Source organism: Dermacentor andersoni, chromosome 2 (genome assembly GCF_023375885.2).
Source record: "Dermacentor andersoni chromosome 2, qqDerAnde1_hic_scaffold, whole genome shotgun sequence".
Lineage (NCBI taxonomy): Eukaryota > Metazoa > Arthropoda > Arachnida > Ixodida > Ixodidae > Dermacentor > Dermacentor andersoni.
The window spans coordinates 200,457,676-200,480,617 of NC_092815.1; the positions used below are offsets into that span (position 1 = coordinate 200,457,676).

At 45.8% G+C, this 22,942-nt stretch overlaps 1 protein-coding gene across 1 annotated transcript in view; it reads right to left on the reverse strand.

Moving 5' to 3' along the window:
• Positions 1-1,946: 1,946 nt before the first annotated feature.
• Positions 1,947-22,942, reverse strand: part of LOC129387370 (serine/threonine-protein kinase haspin-like) — a 36,463-nt gene continuing 15,467 nt past the window's right edge. The window contains exons 4-6 of the mRNA XM_055076297.1: positions 17,686-17,932; positions 4,104-4,197; positions 1,947-2,628 (exon numbers count right to left, since the gene is read on the reverse strand). Of these exons, the coding sequence (XP_054932272.1) occupies positions 2,376-2,628; positions 4,104-4,197; positions 17,686-17,932 (594 nt within the window). The 3' untranslated portion in view covers positions 1,947-2,375. The remainder of the gene's footprint in view (positions 2,629-4,103; positions 4,198-17,685; positions 17,933-22,942) is intronic.

Here is a 22,942-nt window from a genome sequence, read left to right on the forward strand (position 1 = left end):
GTTGCGTCGACACACCCGACTACGTTCGTAATGTTTCCACGAAGAAGCGTTTTTTTATAAATGCCCGCTCAGCCGCTGTCTTCGGGAAAGCCAGCCAGCGCTTCCGCACAGCCGCATCAATAAGCGCATCAGACATCTCTGACACAGAGGCTCACAATAGTTTGATGACGTCCAATGTAACGCTCGGCGCCGACGCTTCCCTGAAAACTCCCAGTCCCGTAGAAACGGAGGGCGCAGAGGACTTGCTCTTCAACGGTGAGCGAATGAAGCCCGCCACGCTGTCTCCACAGACGAGAGTCTTCGCCTAGCTCGTCACAGAGCCAGCGCACTGATGTCTTCGACAGGCCAAAATGACGCTGAAACTCCACGGCGGTCATGTACGCGAACGGGTCCAGACGGTCATACTGACGCTTGCTGCCGCTGGCTGCAATAACACAGGCTGCTGCTGCCGCCGCCATGTTCCCGAGTTGAACTCGGAGGGGGTTTCGCGATGTACGAGTTTAGCACGAGTTCGCCTGTCAGTCAAAGCCAGAGGTCACGCCCCGCGCGAGGCATGTAACTCTTGTGCGCGCACCCACCACGGTTGGGCCACGCCCAACTTATCTTTCGGCAACAGCGACGCGGTGCCGAGCTGAGGCATCAACAATATTCACCACCGACATAAAACACGCACAACACACTGTTATCGGTGATGTACTGCGCACTACTATCAAAAACAAAGCGTTGACTGTCGCTGGCTTCTCGGGCTGAGATGGCCCCTCAGCACGGTTTCATTGCCTGCATTGTGGCGACGTAGCGCACAGTAAATAATTATCGGCACGTCACTGTAGCTGCTTGCAAAGCGTCAATGCGCCGAGTGTGACGACGATGCTGAGGAGTGCGTATCGCAGCAGTCGTTTGAGATGGCTGCTCTGTCATCGGTGATATATCGGAGCCACAACGTCGTAAACACGATCAGCGTCCGAGAATCGCTCGCTCTTCTAGACCCAGTGCAATGGCATTTCTTCATCACAAGCACTGCGCACTCAACAGTTCCACCGCCTTCCTCAGTTCGAAGTCTCATTTCATAACCGCACACAAGAGCCCTCACCTGCCAAAATACGATTGCTGCGGTGTCGTTACGATATCCTTCTGCGATCGCTGCTGGCTCCAGCATAAGTAATCCGCAAGCACCTTGGTGCGCACAAAACACTCTAATACTGCGTACATGCGCTCAGAGGCACTTTCACTGGGCAAGCGATGACAAGCGATGAATTGTGTCGATGGGAAGCACGCACTTCTTCGCAATGCATCGCCGAGGCTTCACGCACAAAGATAAACTGGTACATTTTCACTAAACTGCGTCACAGCCGCAATGGCTTCAGTGTCTTCAGCAGTTCTATGCTCTCCTCGCGGGTCTGATTGCTGGCCGGCTTGTGAGGGTCACTTCTGACAATATGTAACGAAGAGCAAAGACGACATTTATACCAGCATGGCTAGAGCAGAAAGCACATGTCTTGATAGTGTTGCTTATGTAGGCACGATCTAGCGGCTGGCTGTACTGCGCATCACTGATGCGCACGCGCACTGATACAACCACTGTCCGAGTCCTATACCGATATTTGCAGAAATTATAGTCGATGCTCCAGATTTGTTAACTTTAGCGCAATGCTAACAATTTAACGAAAGTAATTGGACATGAATTGGAGTGGCTGCGCAAATACACTGAACTACAAAATAAAGAGAATGCATTTGAATTAGAAAGAAACAGCGCCAACTAAGACGACCACGAGAGGGAGAACGACACATGGCGCTTGTCCTGTGTCGTTCTCCCTCTCGTGGTCGCCCTAGTTGGCGCTGTTCCTTCCTAATTAAAGTATGCACCATCTAGCCCAAATGAATGTTGTTCTGAAGAATGCGTTTTTTATAAATATGTATTGTGCAAGAACGTACAATTGGCGGCGTAAATCATGAGTGCGTGTTCCTGCCTCGGAAAAGTGTGTTACCAGATAGAAGTTCATCAGTTTGCGTTTATCCAAACCCTTACTACAGGTATCAAAACAATTTTACTGACAACAAAAATGAAACGCCTGAAACACGCGAGCGTTACATACGAATATTTCTGTAATTATTTGAAATTGTGAAGAATACGCATGATTCGTGAGTCGCCAGAAATCTGCAGGCCTTTATTATTGGGCTTCACTGCGCGGGATTTTGCGAACTACTAAACGATTACGTTCTGCATCATTCCTGACCATCCTCATCAAAACATTGTCAAAATGCTCAGATGCCATATTGAACATATAAGTTTTTTTTTATTTTTTTAATTTGGCAATCAGTGCCGAGCACGTCGTAAGCTGCTGTAGCGATCCCAGCAACGTCGCTTTGGGATGGAATTAACGATGACGTGAGGTGGACGTCGACGCCTTAGTGAACGGAATGCTGGGCGCCACCAGTTCCAGCGCGAACGGCCTGGCGCCCCCCCAGTGCGGCATCTCGGCCAGCCAGAAACACACGTCGCGCCAAGCACGCCGCTCCTCCTCGTCGGCAGCGCTGGCGAAATGCCTGTCGTGCGCGTTGACCAGCGTCCTGGTCAGCGCCTCCAGGTACTCCATGTTGGTCCACGCGTGGAATCGCGAGAGGTCCTCGCTGCGCCCACAGCAAAGGTGAAGAGCAACGAGGCGATCAATTTTTCATGCTCAGAGTGAATGTTCTAGCTCCTACCAGACACAGCGTTCCAATGTGCAGGGTAGTTCCTGCTAAAAATTCAAGAAGCAATGTGTGCAGCATGCGTCGCTGCAAAAAAAAAAAAAAAATATAAAAATAAAAAACAGAAAAAGAAACAAAGAAAAGCAAGAACGAAAATATACGGCAAAACTATGAAGTGATCATTTTTCTGTTGCGAAGCAACATGTGTACCATTGCATGTTTCTAAATTACAAAATGATGCTTACATTTACCTGTCATGCTATTTTGATGACAGGCTGTCATCGCTGTAATGACTTGCGAAACGGCGTAGTACTAAGATACCACGAAAGTCTTGCTCTAGTTGTACTCTTGTAGTTTGGGCATTTCGTGTTTTGCAGCCACACATTTACATAAAAGACTTCTTTATTAAAAGCACTAATGCAGCATTAGAAGCGAGCAAGTATTTTTTCGCATACACGAAGCTCTTCGGAGAATGCGAATGATTGCTCTACAGCCTGTAAGGCATGGCTTCGTAAGTGACGTTGCCTGCTGCACTTCGGAATTTATCATGTTTTTTGTGCATACTATGCCACGGCACGGGGTGAAAATTTACTGTACTTTTGCTGTAGTTTTATGTTTGTGCGGGCACAGCTGACGTTTTGAAGTATACGATAAGTATTCGAAAATTATTCGCATTTAGGTATAGTGACTATTTGATTCGAAGACTGAATCAAATAGGACGCTATTCTATTCTCTATTCAGAAGTTTCGAATATTCGCACACGCCTAAATAATTGTAAGCATCAAAAAAGTGATGGTTCTGAAGGAGCCGTGATTCATGCATTAAAAATATTATAAGGGCCGCAATACGTGCTTTTCTGCACTTATATCATATTTCTAGCCATCCACTTCAAAAGAGGCATTACAGAATATACAATCATAAAACTCGAGTTAAAAGTACATGAAAGTACACAGTTTCTCCTTTTCTTTTTGGTACATTCAAGCGCGCGGATTTCATCATATTTCTCGAATTAGCTCACTTTGAAGATCTCACTACAAGTTGCAAGTGGTTGAAAACGTTGGAAGCAAGAGTATTTGTTAGCAAATAATTCTGGCTGTAGCATCTTAGTGGACTATTATTTGTAAATATGCGAAAGCGGGTACACCTGTTGCTACGCACGTAAGCGTTCAGCCACCATCATGACTGAAAAGAAAATATAACAAGCAAGGGCATGTCGACGATCTTGCAAATAAAGTAGCTTCAAGCAAGACAAAAAGCACAATTCTGGCATGGCATAACCTTTAACTAAGCTAACTCAGCATAGTATATATCACACGACCTTATGTAGGCGTGCCTGCGTTGGTTTTGGAGCAAAGGGCTGTATCTGTAACGGGTTACGCAAGTGACTGCATCCCGATTTTTCGCAGTATCCCAACCTGATGAAATGGTAAACCATGGCGAACGTGTCCCCTAGTGCCGCTCTCTTCCTTGCAGGCAGTTTCGTCAGATCCGCGTACACCGGCTGGGAATCTGAAATAGAAATGAGCATCCGAGAAGAGCATGGATAGATGGAGCCCCCTAATATACTTTCTACTTGTGAAGAAATGCTACAGGTGAGTTAGAAATAAGCAGAAGCGCAACGTGTTCACGTAAGTTTTATGTCCGTGCTTCTTACAGTACATATCTGGGAAACTCAGTAGCCTAAGTCGTCATTGGAAAAGCAGTAGGGTGAGACGTGTATATACTGTGGACCTTTCTCATACCAAAATGCCTAAGGGAAGATTCAGGCGCCATTATTTCTTTACGCGCATATATCTCAGCCGCGCATGCTCATTTTGGACTAGATTATGTACGTGACTGCTGTACGAACGTCTCGCGATAACTGAGCATTCTAAGGCTCTTTGTAGTATGAAAATTGAGAAAAAATGTAGAAAGGCGATTCAACCTCCACTGAATGAAAGACAACGTCTTCCTGAGCGAGTTGGGGGCTTGAGAGGGGCGGGCACACTACGCACGCCACTCCACCACTTCGCGCCTCACGTGAGGGGGATAGGAGGAGCATCGGACTGCTTAAACGTTTTCACGGCGCTACCTCCGATATCAGCCCACATATTTCGACTGCACATACCCGCGGCAACGGCCCACATTTTAAAACTGCAATAACTTCAGTGTCCGCCCATATTTTTAGACTGCACATACCCACGGGAACGGGCCACACCATCTTTAGAGGTCACTATCTACACCCTCTGGCGCCATTATCTGGCACCCATGGGAACAACCCCAGACTGCACTACTTTCGGAATCAGCCTAGGTTCTTGTAGTGCACATGCCCGCTAAAAGTGGCCTCACTTTTAGAGAGTCGTACCCACGGGAACGGCTTTAGGCGGCACGGCCTTCAGGATGAGCCCATACATTCGTACTTTAATACCTATGAATACGTTTAGAGTGCCCTACTTTCGCGAGGTCGCGCATATTTTTTAGAGTGTACATACTCATAGGAACACGTCAAATTTCTAGATTTCACTACCTTGTGGATCCGCCCACATATTTAGGCTGCCCTATCTGCGAAATCGGCCCACGAATGAGGCGAATTAACCCACATGCCCGATACGGAAAGGAGAAGGCAACTCGTCAAGAACGACATTGTCCTCAAAGTATGCCGGTTGTGAAGTGATCACATACTCCCAAGCAGATCAATCGAGCAAAGAACGTTTATTGCGAGTGTCGCATGCAATATATAGCATACAGCAAGAAAGAGGGGAAGGGACAAATAGAGAATAAGGGAAGAAAGCGATTACAGCAGGTGCGCCCAACTTCATAGGCACCTGCGGTGCCATGACGATACAACAGGTTGCAACATCTATGGAAGTTGAAAATGCTCGAAAGAACGCTAAGATTTAAAAATGCCGAACAATCCATGGCAGTCATGCTTGCCCTTCGGCGATACTGCATCTGTGGATACTGACTATACAAACGCACTGAGCATACTATCCCGCTTGCCAAGAGTAGGCATAGCTGCATACTTCACCAAAATGACTGCTAGAAGATCGCAGAAAGCACTTACTCTGGTTTGGGTACACTGTGGAAACCCTCGGCAAAAAAGCTGTCTATGCGCTGGCGAGCGAGCATTTTCCCCGTTCTAGGTGCAGTTCAGCGCTTGCCTGCCGCTCTTCTGCAGGGCGATCCAGATGGTGAGTGGGCTGAAGCATCTCCACAGAAATGCAGAATTGCCCGCTGAGAAAGCCCGGTGCAACGTTATAATTACTGAAGATGTGCTCGAGAAATGGAGGGCTTAAGCACCTGTGGCGAAAGGCAGATCGCTTGAAACACAGAATGACGCAACGCAATCGCAATCATCGAGGCTCAAGTGTTCGAGACGCCAAGACGGACCCTCGCCCAGTATATGCTACGTGTTCTGGCATTTTCTGGTTTCCAAGACGCCCGTAACCACTGTCGTGGCGCTGCGAAAACCATGAAGGAGTGGCTCTTCGCGCCCGCAACGGCAACTAGGGCCGCCGTAAAATGCAAGAGATTCTTCGCCCGGGAAACGTGCGTGTCCGCACGAATCTTGGTATTCGGAAGCGGGTTGAACCTGGCGTAATGCCGAGGGAGCTGAAATTCTTAAAAGCGTCTCGTCTTTGGCAGTGGTGGTGTAGCTCACACGCTCCCCTCTTCTGCATACGCGACTCATCTTCCCGCACCCCAACATAATCGATAGATCCATCCCTTTTTTACTAGTAAAAATAATTCATTAATCTCTGCAATGCCCACCATTGTTGCTGAAAAAAACGTTCGATCGTCACTAAAATCTGCAGCCGGTCTCTTTCGCAATGCGTTATTTTACCTAGTTGACCCATAAAAACTTCTCACACACTGATGCCCGCAGTGGGTGGGTTGTGTATATATATTTTTTCATTCTATCGCAAATTGAGAACGAATTTTACATTCGTGAAATCGATGGTTCGACGATGATTCGTCTGGCTGGGAGGAGACATAATGGAAAGGTAAAACAAATAGACGCCGATGAAAACCGAACAGGTCTAAAAAACTTGAAGACGTTTCGGCTTCGATACGGAAGCCTTGTTCGCAAATAAGTAGGTCGGCTCGGCTAGCTTATGGCAGTTTTATTACGTGACTAAGGCACCTAGCGAAGTAAATGCCACAAGTATTATCTTTAACAAACAATGACAGTGGAAATATGTAGAGATAAACGTCGGGGTGTGCCACGTGTACCAGTGTCCTTGCGCGTGTTGGAATGGTTTCCAGAAAGGCGGCAGCCGCTAAATAGGCCTACATAAGGTACTTGTAGGCGAGCATTTGAGGCACTGCCATCGCTGGTGGGAGAGACGCGAACTGATCCTAACTTCCCGTGCATCGGTTGTAGCACCATACACCTCAGAGAAAACCATTGTGAGAAGCACCACCAGACCAAAACCCGAAAGTGATCAGATGTGTCAGCTTGGAAGCACTATCTTTCCCGCGAAGGAGCACACGATAATGATGTGTTCCTGTTTGTTGGGGGCATCGTCAGTGTTAAGCTAGTTGGAAAAGGAAATGGTGCAGACAAAAGACTTCAGTTAAACTTCTTTAAACATACCAAAAAAACAGGGGATGGGCGGAGGGAGTGTCTCTGCACGCTGCGTGCCGTCAACGCCTTGGTGCCTGCATGCCTCAGGAGTTGGGGGTGGAGCAGGACCAACATGCTCGCGCCAGCATTTTACCCTCTGTGTATTGCTGGAACATCATCCTAGGAGCACAATGGGAATGCTAAGCCTTACTGTACTTTGGGTTCCGGTAGAAACTTGCAGTTTTTTCTCCGATTTGAGTACATTAACATTGCTCTTAGAATAGCCTGCGCTCGCAATTAGTTTCAAGTAAACGTTGTAATTATATCTTATCTCCGATTGGTATAGTTATTTAGTCACATATATTTTGTTTCTTTATTCAAATTAACGTGCAAATCGAGTCAAGCTAATGTTTCACTCGGCATTACGCCAGAGAGGCGAACCAAATAGCACTTTTTTTACCCCCCCACACACCACCCGCTCAAAATAATTTCGGCACAAGCCACTTCAGAATTACTGTCATTGTGATTAGCATTGAAGCAATGTAGTGGCACAACGCACAGACGGGGCAAAATTGTTGCCGCCCGCCACACCAGCGCCGTTTGCTCCCATAGCAAGAAGATTCGAACGTCGATGATTGTCTCCTTTTCCATCGGAGCAGCCACTTGCCCGTTTGCGCCAAGACTAGCCCAACTTTCTGAGTTAATTACGGTGCTATCTGTGGTTGGGTTCACACGTCGGCAAGCATGGCGTCACCATCCCGCACGCTTGGCACAAAATATTTTCGTGCGTAAGCAGTTTAGAGCTACGTCCCTCAGAAATGTGTCCGTTCATCTGTAACGCGTGACGTGATGCGCTCTATAGTGTATCCATGGGGCCTGTGCTCCTAGATTTCATACAATAATTAGCAGATGGAACTTTGCAGCTAGTTTCTACAGGAACTGTAATCGGGGCGGTTCAGCAAGCATGTGAATTATGCATGGAAGAAGAAAAAATGTAGGAGGGAGCATTGCGTCGCGCAGCCATCCTTGGCAAGAGAACGGTCCGTGAGGCCACAGTGGTGGCCCAACACGTGACCACTCGGGTCGAGATAACGGAGCAAAAATCTGCATTTGCGCAGGCGTTTGGTACCCAGTAGCTATGCCAGTAGTTTTGATTCGGCGCTTGCATGTTCAGCTGGCCTGCCGTCACTCTGTCTGCAGAGCGGGAGCACGAAAACTAACCGCGCACTTTGATGTGCGATCATGTGTTGGGCCACCATGTTTGGCTTTAATCGCTGTGCGGTTGCCTTGAATAACAGTTGCACTTGAAGAAACTTCGTAGGATATCGAACAATTGTTCACTGGAGTGACGGCCTAATAATAGTAGGAGACAGTTCAGCTTTACAGCCTGAGTCCCTTCACACCGCCAAGAGGTTGGCGTCACTCAGATAAGCCGAGCGACAAGCGGATTTAGTTAAAGCGTTAGGGAGATAGATGTTTTTTGTGCATACTAAGTCGCAGGAATACACATCAATGAAAAAAGCCATGTATTCTCTTGTTAAAGTGTTAATACACAAAGATACAATGAAGACTTCTTTTTTTGACGATAGATCGTTTGAGAAGACACAGCTAATATAAAAATTACACAACACAGGACAATTTCAGAACAACACTTATGACTAGAATTATTAGCATGAAGCAAGGTGACTCCATAAGTCAATAGTTTAATTACTTGTCAAAGCATGCCTTATGCCATTGGTTTCATTTATTTCCGGGTGCCGGAATAAAAGATCATAGAGTAATAAACTAGGAGGAGCACAAATAGACAACCATATAAATAAATAAATAAATAAATAAATAAATAAAGAGACAGCGATATATCAAAAGCGCGAAAGGACAGGAGAGCAAGTAGGCTCAGCGTGGATTGCTTTATTGTGCAGCTAATAGAGCATATGACGAACAAAATTTACTCGGGAAATGCACACCATAGAATAGGGAGTTTTACTAATAGCGCAACCAAGCGTCTTCGCGCACACAAAAGGCCTCACCCTGCTTGCGGTGTCATGTACCCCATTTTCGTTCCCGGTGGTTTGGTTTGACTTGTAAGGTGGCGTCTTTACCTTTCCTATTATTCGTTATGTGATGCGTTGGTTTCACCATCAATGAAGAAGTGTTCATTCGGCCGCTTGCTCTGCCAATGAAAAGACCGGAAATCTTAAACTGATTTTGCGAGAGAGTCATTTGTGAGCATGGAAAATTGCCAGATGGTTCAAAGGGCGTGTCCAGTCGTCGACCGAACTACGCTTTCAGTCGCCGAAGACAATAAAAGCGCCTCTCGGTTGTGCTCGACGAGACCGATATAGTCAACGTAATTTTTGTTAGCTTAACTATTTCCGGAGAAAGGTTTCGCAGGTGATCGCACCTGTTCCCCCAAAACATGTGCACGACGTCCTCGAATGTGTTCAATAGTGCCGACTTTTGCTGGCTCACAATGTCCATCAGCATATCTATGCGCAAAATCACGAGTACTGCTCCAAGGTCGTCGCCGTAGAACTTTATATATGTTTCGTCTTCTTTCCCTATGGCAAATTGCTCAATACTGGGACACATATCGTTTACGCGCATTTCACGCGCCCTTGATAAAAGACTTTACCAAATGTGTTAGCGAAGTGTGCAGGTTTTTTTTCAGGGTTAAAAATGAACGCAAAGTGATTTGAAGCGAGGTGAACATTGAGCAACACATTCATTCTCTAGGCATGGGCTATCCATACCATTACACATAAATGTTAGTTGGCTACCTCCGTCTTTTTAGGAAGTATGGTAAACGCTGTCATGTGTGAAGATTTAATTATATATTGTGTATGCGCATGATGTTCACACTGGGAATAAAAAAATTGTTGGAGTAAAGAAATACGAATGAGGTAGCCACCACTGGTGCTTTTAATGCGCTTGTCCTCCTATTGCGAAGATTTCAAGAAATAAAGCGAAAGTATGAACCAAAAGCTGTGGACGTCCACGTCATCAATGATGCGGTAAGCTTATAGCCGTAATAAAATTTAAAGTGAAAAGGTAGAGGCAACTCAAACGTCTCAAATGATGTGGCTAGCAGAACTCTGGTAATGACACTTTACGGGGAGGGGGGAGATGCGTATGGCTTCAGCATCGCCGGGGGGGGGGGGGAGGGTCCTCCAAAGTGGGGGTCCCTCCGAGTCCCTCCGTAGTCGGCGCCTATAATGTACACGGCAGCATAGAAATTCACCTCAGAGAATGTTCATGCCATCAGACAGGCATAGCAGCGCACATCAAAGCCCAAATTCACCTTGACCTCTCCACTACACTCTAAAAACAGAGTTCCGGGAACTCTCTTCGAGGGAGTATCTGCTTGTCCCATATTTCACTCCCTTTGCTAGAGTAAATCGACCCGTTTGAGACAAAGTAGAACAACTGCCCTTGACAGAATTTTACTTGTCCAACGCAAGGGAGTGCTAGTACTTTTCCGCAGAGTGCTAATACTCTCCCCACAAGAGTAATAGCCCTGCCCCAGACCGAGTGCTTCTACTCCTCCAAACCGAGTACTTCTACTTCTCCAAACCGAGTGTTTCTACTCCTAACAAAGAGATTGTACTCCTTCAGAACAGAGTGCCAGTACTCTTGCCAATTGTGTGAAAGCGCTGGCGATGTACAGCCATGGGCACGTCAGAAGAGATTCGCGATACTTACATGTGGCGAATATTTGATTCGTTCATAAGCAGCTCTTGCACTTATGCTAGGTGAATTGGATGTAATCTGTAGCTGCCGAGTTACACAAATGAAACATTTTTCCCGTTAAAAGGCCAGAATCTTTATTGATCGGTCACAAGACAGACTGAATAATAATTAGAAAAACATACTGACACACACATAAAATTTGATTACAATGATGCCAATGAACTTTACAACACATCTTGCAATAAAACGCAAATATATTCTCTAAAGTTTAATCAGTATTACAGTGTAGAAATATCCTTTATTTGCAATTGCCTCCATTTTTTCAAATATAAAGTATATAATGCAAAGTAAAACATACAACAAATGTGCGCAAAGTCACAACGTATTGACACTACAATGGAAGAGAAATATGCGCCAAATTACTGGCCAGGAAGCGCATTTCTAGCACAAAACGTATGCACTTATATGGCAGAGGTTACCAGATGAGCTGCTAAGCATGGGGCTGGTAACGTAGATAAATTGTGCAAAAAACTTTTATTGTGCCAGATTCCAAATAAGACAGCAGCCCATTTGATAACGTCCTGTAAAACGTATGGATGTTCTTGACTGAGGGCACAGTGCACTTACAAATGCGTCGGACACTTTCATGCGAGGCCGCACGTCTAGCTTTGGTTATAAATATTTCACATAAAGTTAGTCATGTATGGGCTGCAACCAATTGTTTCTAAGCGTGTCTTGTCGTGGTTCTGCAGGAATATCCCGCCCGGTCTCAAAGCAGCACAGAGGCGTATCATGTTTCCTTATTCGGTTGGCGTTCTCACGAAAGTAGTTTGCTGGTGCTCTTTGGATTCATCTGTTACACTTCCTGACAAATAAATAAAATAAACTTACAATATTATTTAGTTTGTAGCAAATCAACGTAAAACTGCAAGGAACATTGACATTAAAATCTTGCGCGTCAAATTTTATGTCATATATGGTAGCTTTTCATTTCGCAATACGGTATGAACGCCATACTTCTGAGGAACAGCTTGCGCAATTACATGATCAACTATTGTGACTAGTTGAAAATGCAATCTAACTGAAGTAATGCATGGCATCAGATGTGAACCAAAAATCAGATGTGAATAATATAATGCATCAAAGCCGACCTAAGCATAAGTACAGACAGGGCAGTGCCTCAAAAAGGCAAACAAGCAAATCAAAAATTGGGAAAGACACAATATTGTTTTACATACCTCTTCCATGCCCGTGGATTTTGCATGCGGCTATGCATATACTTACCCAATGAAGCAACTACCGGAAACCAAAGCTTTTTTTTTATTTGTTGTAGTGGTTAAGGTACACTAAAGTGCGGAAAATGATCGTGGTTCACATAATCTTTTCGGCATCTCAAAACAAGTATATATCTGTGTCTGGGACGACTAATACAGTGCCTCACTGTGCACTCAATCTTAAGTCGGGGACCGTACTATGTGCAAACATGGTTTAATTTTATTTTGCTTTATGAAAATTATGCGTACAGAAGCCATCAAACTAAGGGGCTTTTGCTGGATTACCACTATATTTTCACATCCGCCAATTGACGAACCATTATTGCACGCAGATACTCTCAGTTCTTGGCATTGAACACATCCCTGCCTCCACTGGCACACTTGGTTGGCAAGTAGATTAAGTGACCCTCATCAAAATCTGAAATACCTGACAGAAGCGCTCGTATGACTATTTCATAGGAGAAACCACAATTTTACATGTGCCCAATTAATTTTTCAATTGCAAGCGACTCTGTGGCTTCTAATTAAGGCCTAATGAGCGCACCATGGTGCATACAATTAAAGGCCTTGCTCCCGTTTGAGAGCGGCGAGCGGTTCAAATGAAATAGCTTCGTGAGCATGCATTAAACAACAATATCTTCTTAGACATAGGGTACTCTGCCCCCAATGCATCCCCTTTCTGGAACCGAAGAGCAAGCCATACTTCTAAAATTAGGTGTAAAAAATCGATAAATGGGAAGACATGAAAATTTGTTTGCTTCATGTCAGCGTTCAAAATACAGAATGACAGTGGTTTGTACTTGCACACTTGAACTTACATGCTGCTAACATACGTCAACAGCTACCAAGCATGAACTGTTGTTTTTATGGGGAACAGAGGCAATGCAAGTATGTATTGTGTCCCTAAGCAAATCTGTAATGATATTGTATCCCATGAATATGTCTATTGAGAGGCAAGACAAAAAGCGGTCGCTTCTCACGAAAGTAATCAGCTTTCTAAAGAGCACATTTCTAACTTTTCAATAACACTTGCTCCTGTGTGTTTGTCTCCAGAGAGCCACTGAGTCTTGACTTCCCATAAGAGACATAAAAAATACCATGTGGAAATGACTGTCTAGAGCCCGTGAGAATTTTCATCTTGGTGTGACATAGTATATTTTGAAATATTTGGCGACATTTAGTCAAATGGTAATATACCCACCTAATATACCCACACTCTAGTTTTCTCGTCCAAATTGCATGGCAATGTATTTTGATCCTTTGGAGTGCGCTCCTGTACACCATGTCGAGCCGGGCTAGGCAGGTTCTTTGACATCCTTGTGTCCTTGCTGCTGCCTTGTGTTTTACAAAGCTGGTGCCTGAAAAATGTTGTGTGCAGAAGTCAACACGAGGACATGGTGTGAGAACGTCAAGACAGTCAAGAAATAAGGTCACTACACTAAAAGAAAGTCTTAGCTCTTAGTGTTCGTACACAAATGCATGCGAAATATCTAAATGACTGCCATAGTCAACTGCTAAACTAAGTTCAATTTTTAGTATTAAAGAAAAAAAGAAATAAGCGACAGTTCATCCTCGTTCAGCACCAATGTTACAATACTCCTGCTATTAAATAGAATATTGGACACTGTAAGATGTCATAAGTCTGCAATCGAATGGCGTGTCACAAACACCACTTATGACACATCCTAAGCACGCGCCCATGTGGCACTCGCACCTTCTCTTGTTGTGCCACTGCTCAAGCCATAATTTGAGGGTGGTATCTGCAAATATGATGCTCAGTAGGGATGAAAATATGGTCCTCCAGTTCAATGGATATTACTGGATGTGCCTGTAAGGATGGGGTTAACAAGGCTTGTTATGGCAAGCTTACCCACATTTCAAAACTAACAAGAAACAGTTCACTGCGGCCTGCACCTAAGATTACTAAAAGGCATGAACTCATTTTCATTTGTGACGTACAGTCGCGATCAATTTGAAGGTACTCGCGCGAGCATCTACCGGCGGGCCTTCTAAGCAGCATAGCGGCCGATTTCGGAACTGCGAAGATAAAAATTGGGCTGCCTTGTTCCCGTATTATGCTCTTCCAGGCTGCAACCATCACCCCCAAGACCAACTGGCCACATTTTTGTGTTTGTTTCCCTTTCATGCCAATGATCTGTGTGCGTCGCTTCCTCATGCATATCTTGGCTAACAATGACGCCTCTTTGCAAAAGCTCATAACGCAATCGAAATGAATTCGCAGGTTATGCCGTGAACGGTGACGGGAGTGACAGCCTCTCGACCAACGGTGATGACGTAACGTGGCGCTGTTCCTAGTTTGGTCGCCACTCGAGCGATCAATTTCAAATTGATCGCGACTGTACGCAGTGGAGTTCATTTTTGACAGACTCGACTATTGCTGCAGTTTAAAATCTAGCGTTTTACATTCTTGAAGGTATGTAAAAGTTGCAGTTAGACCGCATTTATTAGTTTATTAGAGCAACTCTTCGTTTTGTGTATGACAGACGAGTGGTAACACAGAATTAGGGCAACGTTTTATTTTGATACTTTATTTCTCCACTAAAGACATTAAAGCAATAAACACATTTTGATCTTCTATGCAGTAGTAAAATGCACAGATTAGGCTTGAAACCCACAGAGGAAGGGTAATTTAACTGTTCATATGACATAACTCTGAAGCGCCTGCTCATTTTGCCAAATGCAAAGGCATGTCCAAAACAGTAAGCGCATGTAAAACGCCTCTGCAACTGTAATTTTGCACAGTAGCAGTTATATTCGATTCCGATACATAACTCGCCGCTTGACAATTAACTGAATTCGAACACATAAGCACCCTTTCACAGTCGCACCGGGCTCGAAACCCACAACACGAGACATAAAATCAAATATATAATCACACCATTTCACTACATGAGCAAAAACACCTCACTCTTATTCAACCTAAGATATGAATTACTCATGCGTTTTCAGTATATTCAAGATAACGCGCCCAACTGAGCTCTTACAGCCTGTACCTGAATTGCTGCGACAAAGTTTCTAACAAGCGCCGGCGTTGTACGCAACTTCAGTGGTCCCAGATTACCCCTAGGCGAAAGAAACCACCAAGCGCGCGGCTTATTATAACGAAAGCATGCCGCCAGCAAAATGACACCTTCTGTTATGTGACTCCTTATTTCAACAGCGTTCCGTGCACAGTAGGCTGCCAAACTAAATGAATTGAGACACACAAAACGCACGCGAAGCACGCTCCTCATACGCTCGGAATCATGGGCTAGAAAAGAAACCATTTTATGCGTCCCCTCGCCTCAGGTATTATTGAGCATACCATGGTTCTGGCAGCGTTTGGGATTTTCAAAGCTCTTGCGGAGAGCGGCAAGTGATAAAATTACATGCACTTATCGCGACGACTGGCTTTTTTCTATTGACATCCAGAGACACAGTTCGTTTGCCTAGTCCGTTGTCAATTTAGCCGCCGCGACGACTTCCTGGCCATAGCATGTCAATACTCAGAATCTCAGGATTCACTTACCGTGGATGATTTGTTGTTATATCCAACGAATGATGAACAACTGCTCTCTTCACGGCGACGCAAGATGGCTGACACACGGTCTCCCTTGGATGGCCTTCGTTGCTGATGAGGATAGCAACAGGGGCTTGTTGGTACGGCATATCTTATTTTGTTATAGCGCAAGCTTGACACGGACAACAGAAGGCACATCTGACACACACAGCGCTACTTTCAACAACAGATTTATTTCTCGTTTTCGTCGCTATATATGTGAGTCAAGAAACTGCCTACGTGTGGTTCCCAGTTTATACTTTTTTATCTTTCCAAAAATGTTACACGTGCTGTATGACTGATCGAGGGTGTATATATAGCGACGAGAACGAGAAATAAATCTGTTGTTGAAGGTATAGCGCTGTGTGTGTCAGATGTGCCTTCTGTTGTCCGTGTCAAGCTTGCGCTATAACAAAATAAGATACTTCGTTGCTGCTCGCTGGACGGATCACTTTTCTCCGGTGCTGTGCTGTTCCGCGATGTCGAGCGCGCGCACGGTGGAGCAACTCGGAGTGAAAGAGTAGAGCGCTGGCTCCGCGTTCTGTTGAACTGTGGCTGCCTGTTCTCTTAGAAGCAAAACGGTGTGCTCTCTGCTCAGCGTGCGTGATTGATACATCGCCATGTTCGGGGCCAGCCTTCTACAGTTGAAGCAGGAGCTTAGGCTACGTTTAGTTCTCTATTGCCGCAAGAGTAGAACGGGCATTCTACTCTCCCTCAGAAAAAAAAAATTATGGGGTTTTACGTGTCAAAACCACTTTCTGATTATGAGGCACGCCGTAGTGGAGGACTCCGGAAATTTCGACCACCTGGGGTTCTTTAACGTGCACCTAAATATAAGTACACGGGTGTTTTCGCATTTCGCCCCCATCGAAATGCGGCCGCCGTGGCCGGGATTTGATCCCGCGACCTCGTGCTCAGCAGCCTAACACCATAGCCACTGAGCAACTGCGGCGGGTGTCTCCCTCAGAAGGGCCGAGTGAAAAGAGAATTTCACTCTGTCCTTGCTGACGGGATGAACAATGCATTTATATATTTATTTTATTGAGTACCTGCATCGCGTTGGAAGGCATTTACAGCAGGGGGGTACATACATATCTACATCAATTGGCACTCATTTCAACACACAAAGCGCGGTAAAACTTTTCATTACATTGTATACCAACAATATTTGACGGCCTGGTTGATATGGTTCACTCGACTCGACATTTTGCGAGAGTAAAACAATGCTTTGAAAAGTAAATTGACCGCTTTACTCCGGCGATACTCTCCCTAGTTATAGAGGGCTCGAGCGTTTATTTTTTCCCCGTATTATTTGGTCTTACGCACTCCTTCTGTTATTGTGCCATCGTTGCCGTTACCCTCTTTTCTTCCCGAATTCAATAAAAATCTACCTCCATTGAACCGCGCAAAAGTAAATGTAGACTGAAGCTGTCGCCGAAGTCAGACAAGCACGACCGACGTTAGACGACGTCACAGAACTACCACCACCACAAGCGACGTGGTATTTTTCATAATTCACGGGGTTTATTTATCAGTCGGAAGAAATTTGTACGCAATTAGTACGTCGCTGAACATACTGCAGTTAGATGTGCCTACGAATGACTCATTGATACTTTGATAATTAGGACAGTACTTCTCGAGTTCGATAATTAATTACAATTACCTAATCGCATATCAATGACGAAAAAATTACTGCCAGCTACTCCACTGTACTAGAAAGGACATGCCCTAGGTTTTCTTCCAGTAACACAATTGCCCTTTTTTAAATCTTGGTGTATGATAGTTGGGACAGCCTGTACATATGCGGCCCCATCTGTTTCTTCGAGCTGACTCTGTCTTGTTAATGCACACAAATTAAGTCTGTAGAAAAGGACACATTTTCTTCATGGTGATTGTTGACGCAAGCAAATAAGCTCGAAGCTGAACCTCACCTGTTGCTTTGCCGGCAAGAGTCATCCGCGCCGCAGAAAAGTCGACGATCGAGACCTGGACGCCAAACACATTGAGCAGAAGCGCGCGGCCGTTCAGCACGAAAGGAACCACCTGGTCTTGCACTTCGTTGACAAGAACATGAGCAGGTGTTAGGGCGCGGTGCTCGAACTCGAGGGCCCCCTCGCCCACAGCAAGAGCGAGGGCCACCTGCTGAACCACTGAGCGGATCTGGAGGGCACTTTGGAACTGCAGTAGTAAAAGCGAGCGCGTGAATAAAACACAGCTGTAGCTTAACATTAGAAAAAAAAACATATGGCGATGACGATGCCCGAGCCACTTAAAAAAAAACGACAAATCGATTTCGACTAATATGGTGTAGTCTCGAAGCTATGTTTTGCAGTGATTTCTCGCCAATAGATTCTACATCAGAAAACAAAATGAAGAGTAAAGTTCAATTTGGGAATTTCGGGACGAAAGCCTAGCGCTGTTCCGCCGGTATGACGTCACGGATTTCAAGGTATTTCTTTCCTGCTGGGGCAGTTGCGGTTGAACGAATGTTCCTGAAGCTTGTTATTTTATGTCCGTGGCTTCCTTAGAGTACAATGCCTTGGCCCACGATAAATATTCAGGTATAAAAAAGATTAGTTAGGCCCAAGCACATGCTGTCAAAATCCATGACGTCGCGGCGAGCTGGTGGTGCAAATTCCAGACTGCGCCGCGCCCTGTCTTTCGTGTATGCATCTGTTCTGGCTTACCAACCTCCTGCAAGGGTGAGAGGGGCTTCTCAACTGCTAAAGAAGGATACCGTACTGGCACAGATGAAGTAAGGTTTCTGCGTAGTGTCCCTTTGAAGGCACATTAATGAGACAATTTATTTGAGCTGTAATAGTAAATTTCCGTTCTACGGTACCAAAAGAAAAACCCACTAAAGGTTACAAAAGAAGCCAAAACTTAAACTTAGCAATCTTCAGGCGGTTTTATTATGTCGCAACGGACCATATACGACAAAAAAAAAGAACTCGCAGTTTCGCCCAAAAGACGAAGCATCGATTGCGTTAGTAAATTAGCAGACAGCCATATGAAGTAAGGATGGTAGTCTTATCGGCCATATAAGATTGTAAACTTGCACTTACTAACTAAATTAATAAGCGTGGTGTCACGCGCGAACAAGAAAAGGTGAACACATCCGACTCGATGACCACGGAAACTCGCTGTCACGACGCTGGAGTGAGGAAGCGCGGTAGCAGCAGCGGGCGGATTCATCTTCAGGCTGCCTCTCGCTTCAACGTGAACTAAGCGGCGAAAACACAGCTCACACGACGCTAACAACACTCGCACTCCCCACTTTCTTTACTCGCGCGCACGAGATGGTCGGCCCACCTCGGCATGCTTTCACTCGCACATACAGCATACGGCGCGCAGCTACGATTTTGTCGCGCTTGGACGTTATGCGGAACATCACGGCGGCGGCGGTGGCAGAGATGGGCCTGGTGTGTCCATATAACTGCTATCGGAGTAGAATGCTTTAGAAATACCTCACGTAACGTCGATGTCCGAATGCAGGTGTATCGTCTTCAAATAAAAAATAACGCAAGCGCGAGGCTTCATTTTCTTTTCGTTTAATAATCCCCCGCGGTTTCCCCTATTGCAGCGACACACATTTGCTAAAGGTGGGCCGGTGCCTTGTCGGAGGTCGCGATCGACCCGTTGCCGTGAAATCAACAAAAATAGACTGTTCAAACAACACTAGTTGAGTCTAAGGCATACAATGTTTTTAGTGTCGCTCTAGAACTTTACAAGCTTTCGGGATAATGTACTTATGTTCTTTATTACGTCCAGGTAATTAGTCGGTTTTACACTACGGAAAGTCGCAATAACAACAGCCGTAGGCTTGCGCAAAAGAAGAAAAGTTTGCCGAAACGACACAGCTCTGCACTACGGTGTCCCTCGTAGTCGACTTTTTTGTTTCGAGGCGTTTAACCCCACAGATATATATAATTTTTATAGCAATAATGGAATATATTCTACGAGGTTGTACATGTAATATAAGACAGTCGAAAATTGCAAGGACCTGCGAGGTTTATTTCTCATAACATCGCATATGAGCGTTCTAGACCACACAAAAAAAAGATCAAAACAAACAAAATTTGTTTTCTTTAATGGTTCGCAGTACATCAAATGCAAGAGTCTGAAAAAAATCGAATTATTAAGGTAAAGCTTTGACAGAGAATTACTTTTATACGAATAGAGAAGATAGCGCAGATTTGCACAGCATCTGCTGGTAGTCAGTCCTATTGCAATTTCTTGCGCGTCGAAGGAGTGAGTTATTGTAACCAATGTGGTCGTACAGTTTTTTCACGTATGTTGACAAGTGCTGCAGTGGCACAGTAACGCTCATATGCAATGTTATGAGAAATAAATTTTGGGACATCAGATGCGATAATAACTGTGTCAAGCGAAAATGGGGCAGAGAAAAACGTGCCGTGTTCAAGCATTTCAGTTATGCTGAGTGAGAATCTGCACTGTTTAGTTAAAAATGGAGCTCCCTGCTTTTGTATTTCTTCAAGATTTGTTCAATAATTGCGTTGGCGGTTCGCACTGGTATAGGGGAATATTAAAAATTTATTTTAATAAGATTTAACCGAAGGTTAGCTTACGACGATATAGCCTAACTGTGGACTTCACATGCTGAGGGCAAAAATCTTTCTCCTAAATATTGCAGTAAATTGCTATGTACCACTCGAACATGATGATTTCTACCTTTGGATGTAGGGGCACGTGCCCATGAGCGTCCACTAGCTGATCAGAGGACGACGATGGGACTTGATGGATCTTGGCTGGCTTCCATGTTGCCCAGTTCATGCTACCCCTTGTAAATAGTTTCCTTATTGTGCTTCCGCGTAGCATTTATTTGCTGTAGGCGCTGCGTAATCCTTCTGACGACGTAGCTACGTAGCGGACGCTACCTTAGATCTACTGCCATGCCGTCAGGTGATGACACGTCGCAGCCAGTTACTACTGCGACCACTGCCCAGTTTATCACCTCACAACCCCGCGTTGCCGGGACCTTTTCCGGGGCAAACAGCGCTGATGTGGATGAGTGGCTGAGTACGTACAGGAGTGGTCGAAATTTCCCAGACCACAGCGTGTTCAACAACGTTCACTCTCAAGCAAGTGACGGAGCTTCTGGAGTAATTTTGGCACTGGGAAGCTGTGGCTGCCGAGAAACAGTTCCCCTCACCCTCTTCACAAACACCTTTGGGCTATTACAATTCGATACACGACACGCCACATGGGTACGAACTCAACAACTTCGCGCAAACTGTCACCAGGAAGCTTTTGACCACCCTTCTACGAGCGTGTCAGTAAGCTGAACTGCTGGGATCCAACTATAATGCTGGTCACCGTCATATTTTACCTTGGCGGATACCCTCGCATCTGGTTCAAGACCCGCATGGACGATCTGACCAGCTGCGACGCGTTCAAGAAGCAGCTCCGCGACCTTTTAGGCAACCCGTTTGGTCGACAGCTTGCCGCCAAGGAAAAATTGGCAGTATGCATCCAGATGTCAACAGAGTCTTACTTCTCGTACATACAGGACGAGTTGGCCTTGTGTCTACAAGCTGATCATACTATATCCGAGGCTGACAAGATCACCCACATTTTGAAGGGTATCGCTAACTACGCGTCCTGTCTGCTTGTCTTCACCAATTTGACCACCGTTGACCGCGTGATCAAAAGTGCCGTCGTCTAGAGCAAGAAAATACCGACGCATCTCGCCACAGTTCGGGCGCACACCGAATGCCGCTGCAACGTGGTCCAGCGATGCAACTCCATGTCAAGCATCTACTTTGAGACGACGTGACGCGCATCGTCCGCCGAGAACTCGAGGCCGCATATCCGGCTTCTTAGAAGCCCGCGGTATCCGAGACCTTGATGCCGGCTGTTTCATTGATCCAGGGCGTTGTTCGCCAGAAATTCGCGAACCTTGACATGTTCCCCACTGTCTGCGCCATTGACACTCCTGACGCCTCCCTAGTCTTCGCAGACAGGGCTCGTCGAGGACCATACACACTTCATTGATCCAGAGACCCATCGGAATGAAGAACAGCCGATGACAAGCTTATCTGTTTCCGCTGTAGCCGAACTGGACACACTGCTGGCTATTGCCGCAGCCAATGATCCTCCCAGTCCCCTAGCCCAGTTCCCGCTTATTCAGGTCTCTTCCGTACTGCAAGCCGCTATCCAACTCACACCAAATCCTCTGCACCCAATGTCTCTGAGGAAGGTACCCGCTGCGCTCAGTCGCCTCCGCCGCATCGCCGTCCATCTCGTTCACGGATTCGCCGCCGCTCTTCTTCGCCGTCCTTTAGCCGTCGCTTTTCGCCGAAAAACTAGACTGCACAGCTTCTGGAAGAGAAACTGCGCTGTCGACTTTGACTCAAAATCATCTGTTGTCCTTAACGTGCCCAGCGGAACATTCTTTAAATCCACGTCAACGGCGTCCCTTTCAGAGCTTTGGTTGATACCGGGGCGCACGTCTCTGTGATGAGGGCCAGTATTCGTCGCCCTATGAAGAAGACCCTTACACCACCCACGACCGGAGTCATGCGTGCCGCGGACGTTGCGATGGTCGCTCTTGGGATGTGCACAGCTCAGGTTACCGTTGCTCGTCACCAGGTGGTCGTTATTTTTAGTGTCCTTGCGCAGTGCCTTCACGACCTCATACTTGGACTTCATTTTCTTTCTGCCGATTCTACTCTGATCGACTGCTCCACCTGTGTCCTCCGCCTTGAACATCGTCGCCTCTGTGAATCAAGTGACGAACATCCTCCTTCACACTTACATTCCAGCGACTTTGTTCGCCTACCATCTAAAACAGTAATGTGTGGCGTTTTGTTATGTTCGCCAGCTATTCCAGATGGTGACTATTACGTTAAGCATCTTATTGACGTCCTACTCCATCACGGTATCGTTGCGCTCTACACGGTACTGAGCATTACAGCTAACAAAACTTGCCTTCCCCCTTGTGAAGTTTGGCTTCGTCAAGCGGGTACTTGCACATGGGCTATCAGTAGCTCACCTATGCCTCCTGTAAGATATTGAGCTAGAAACTGTTGCACTGAATGCGACATCTCTTCAGAAGGGCACTCTAACGCCGACAACTTGTAGCAGCCGCGAAATTCGGTGCATGATCGCAATGGTCTTTCGCCTCAGCACTATAAAGCCCGTAGGCGTATTCTTGAGTCGTACCGA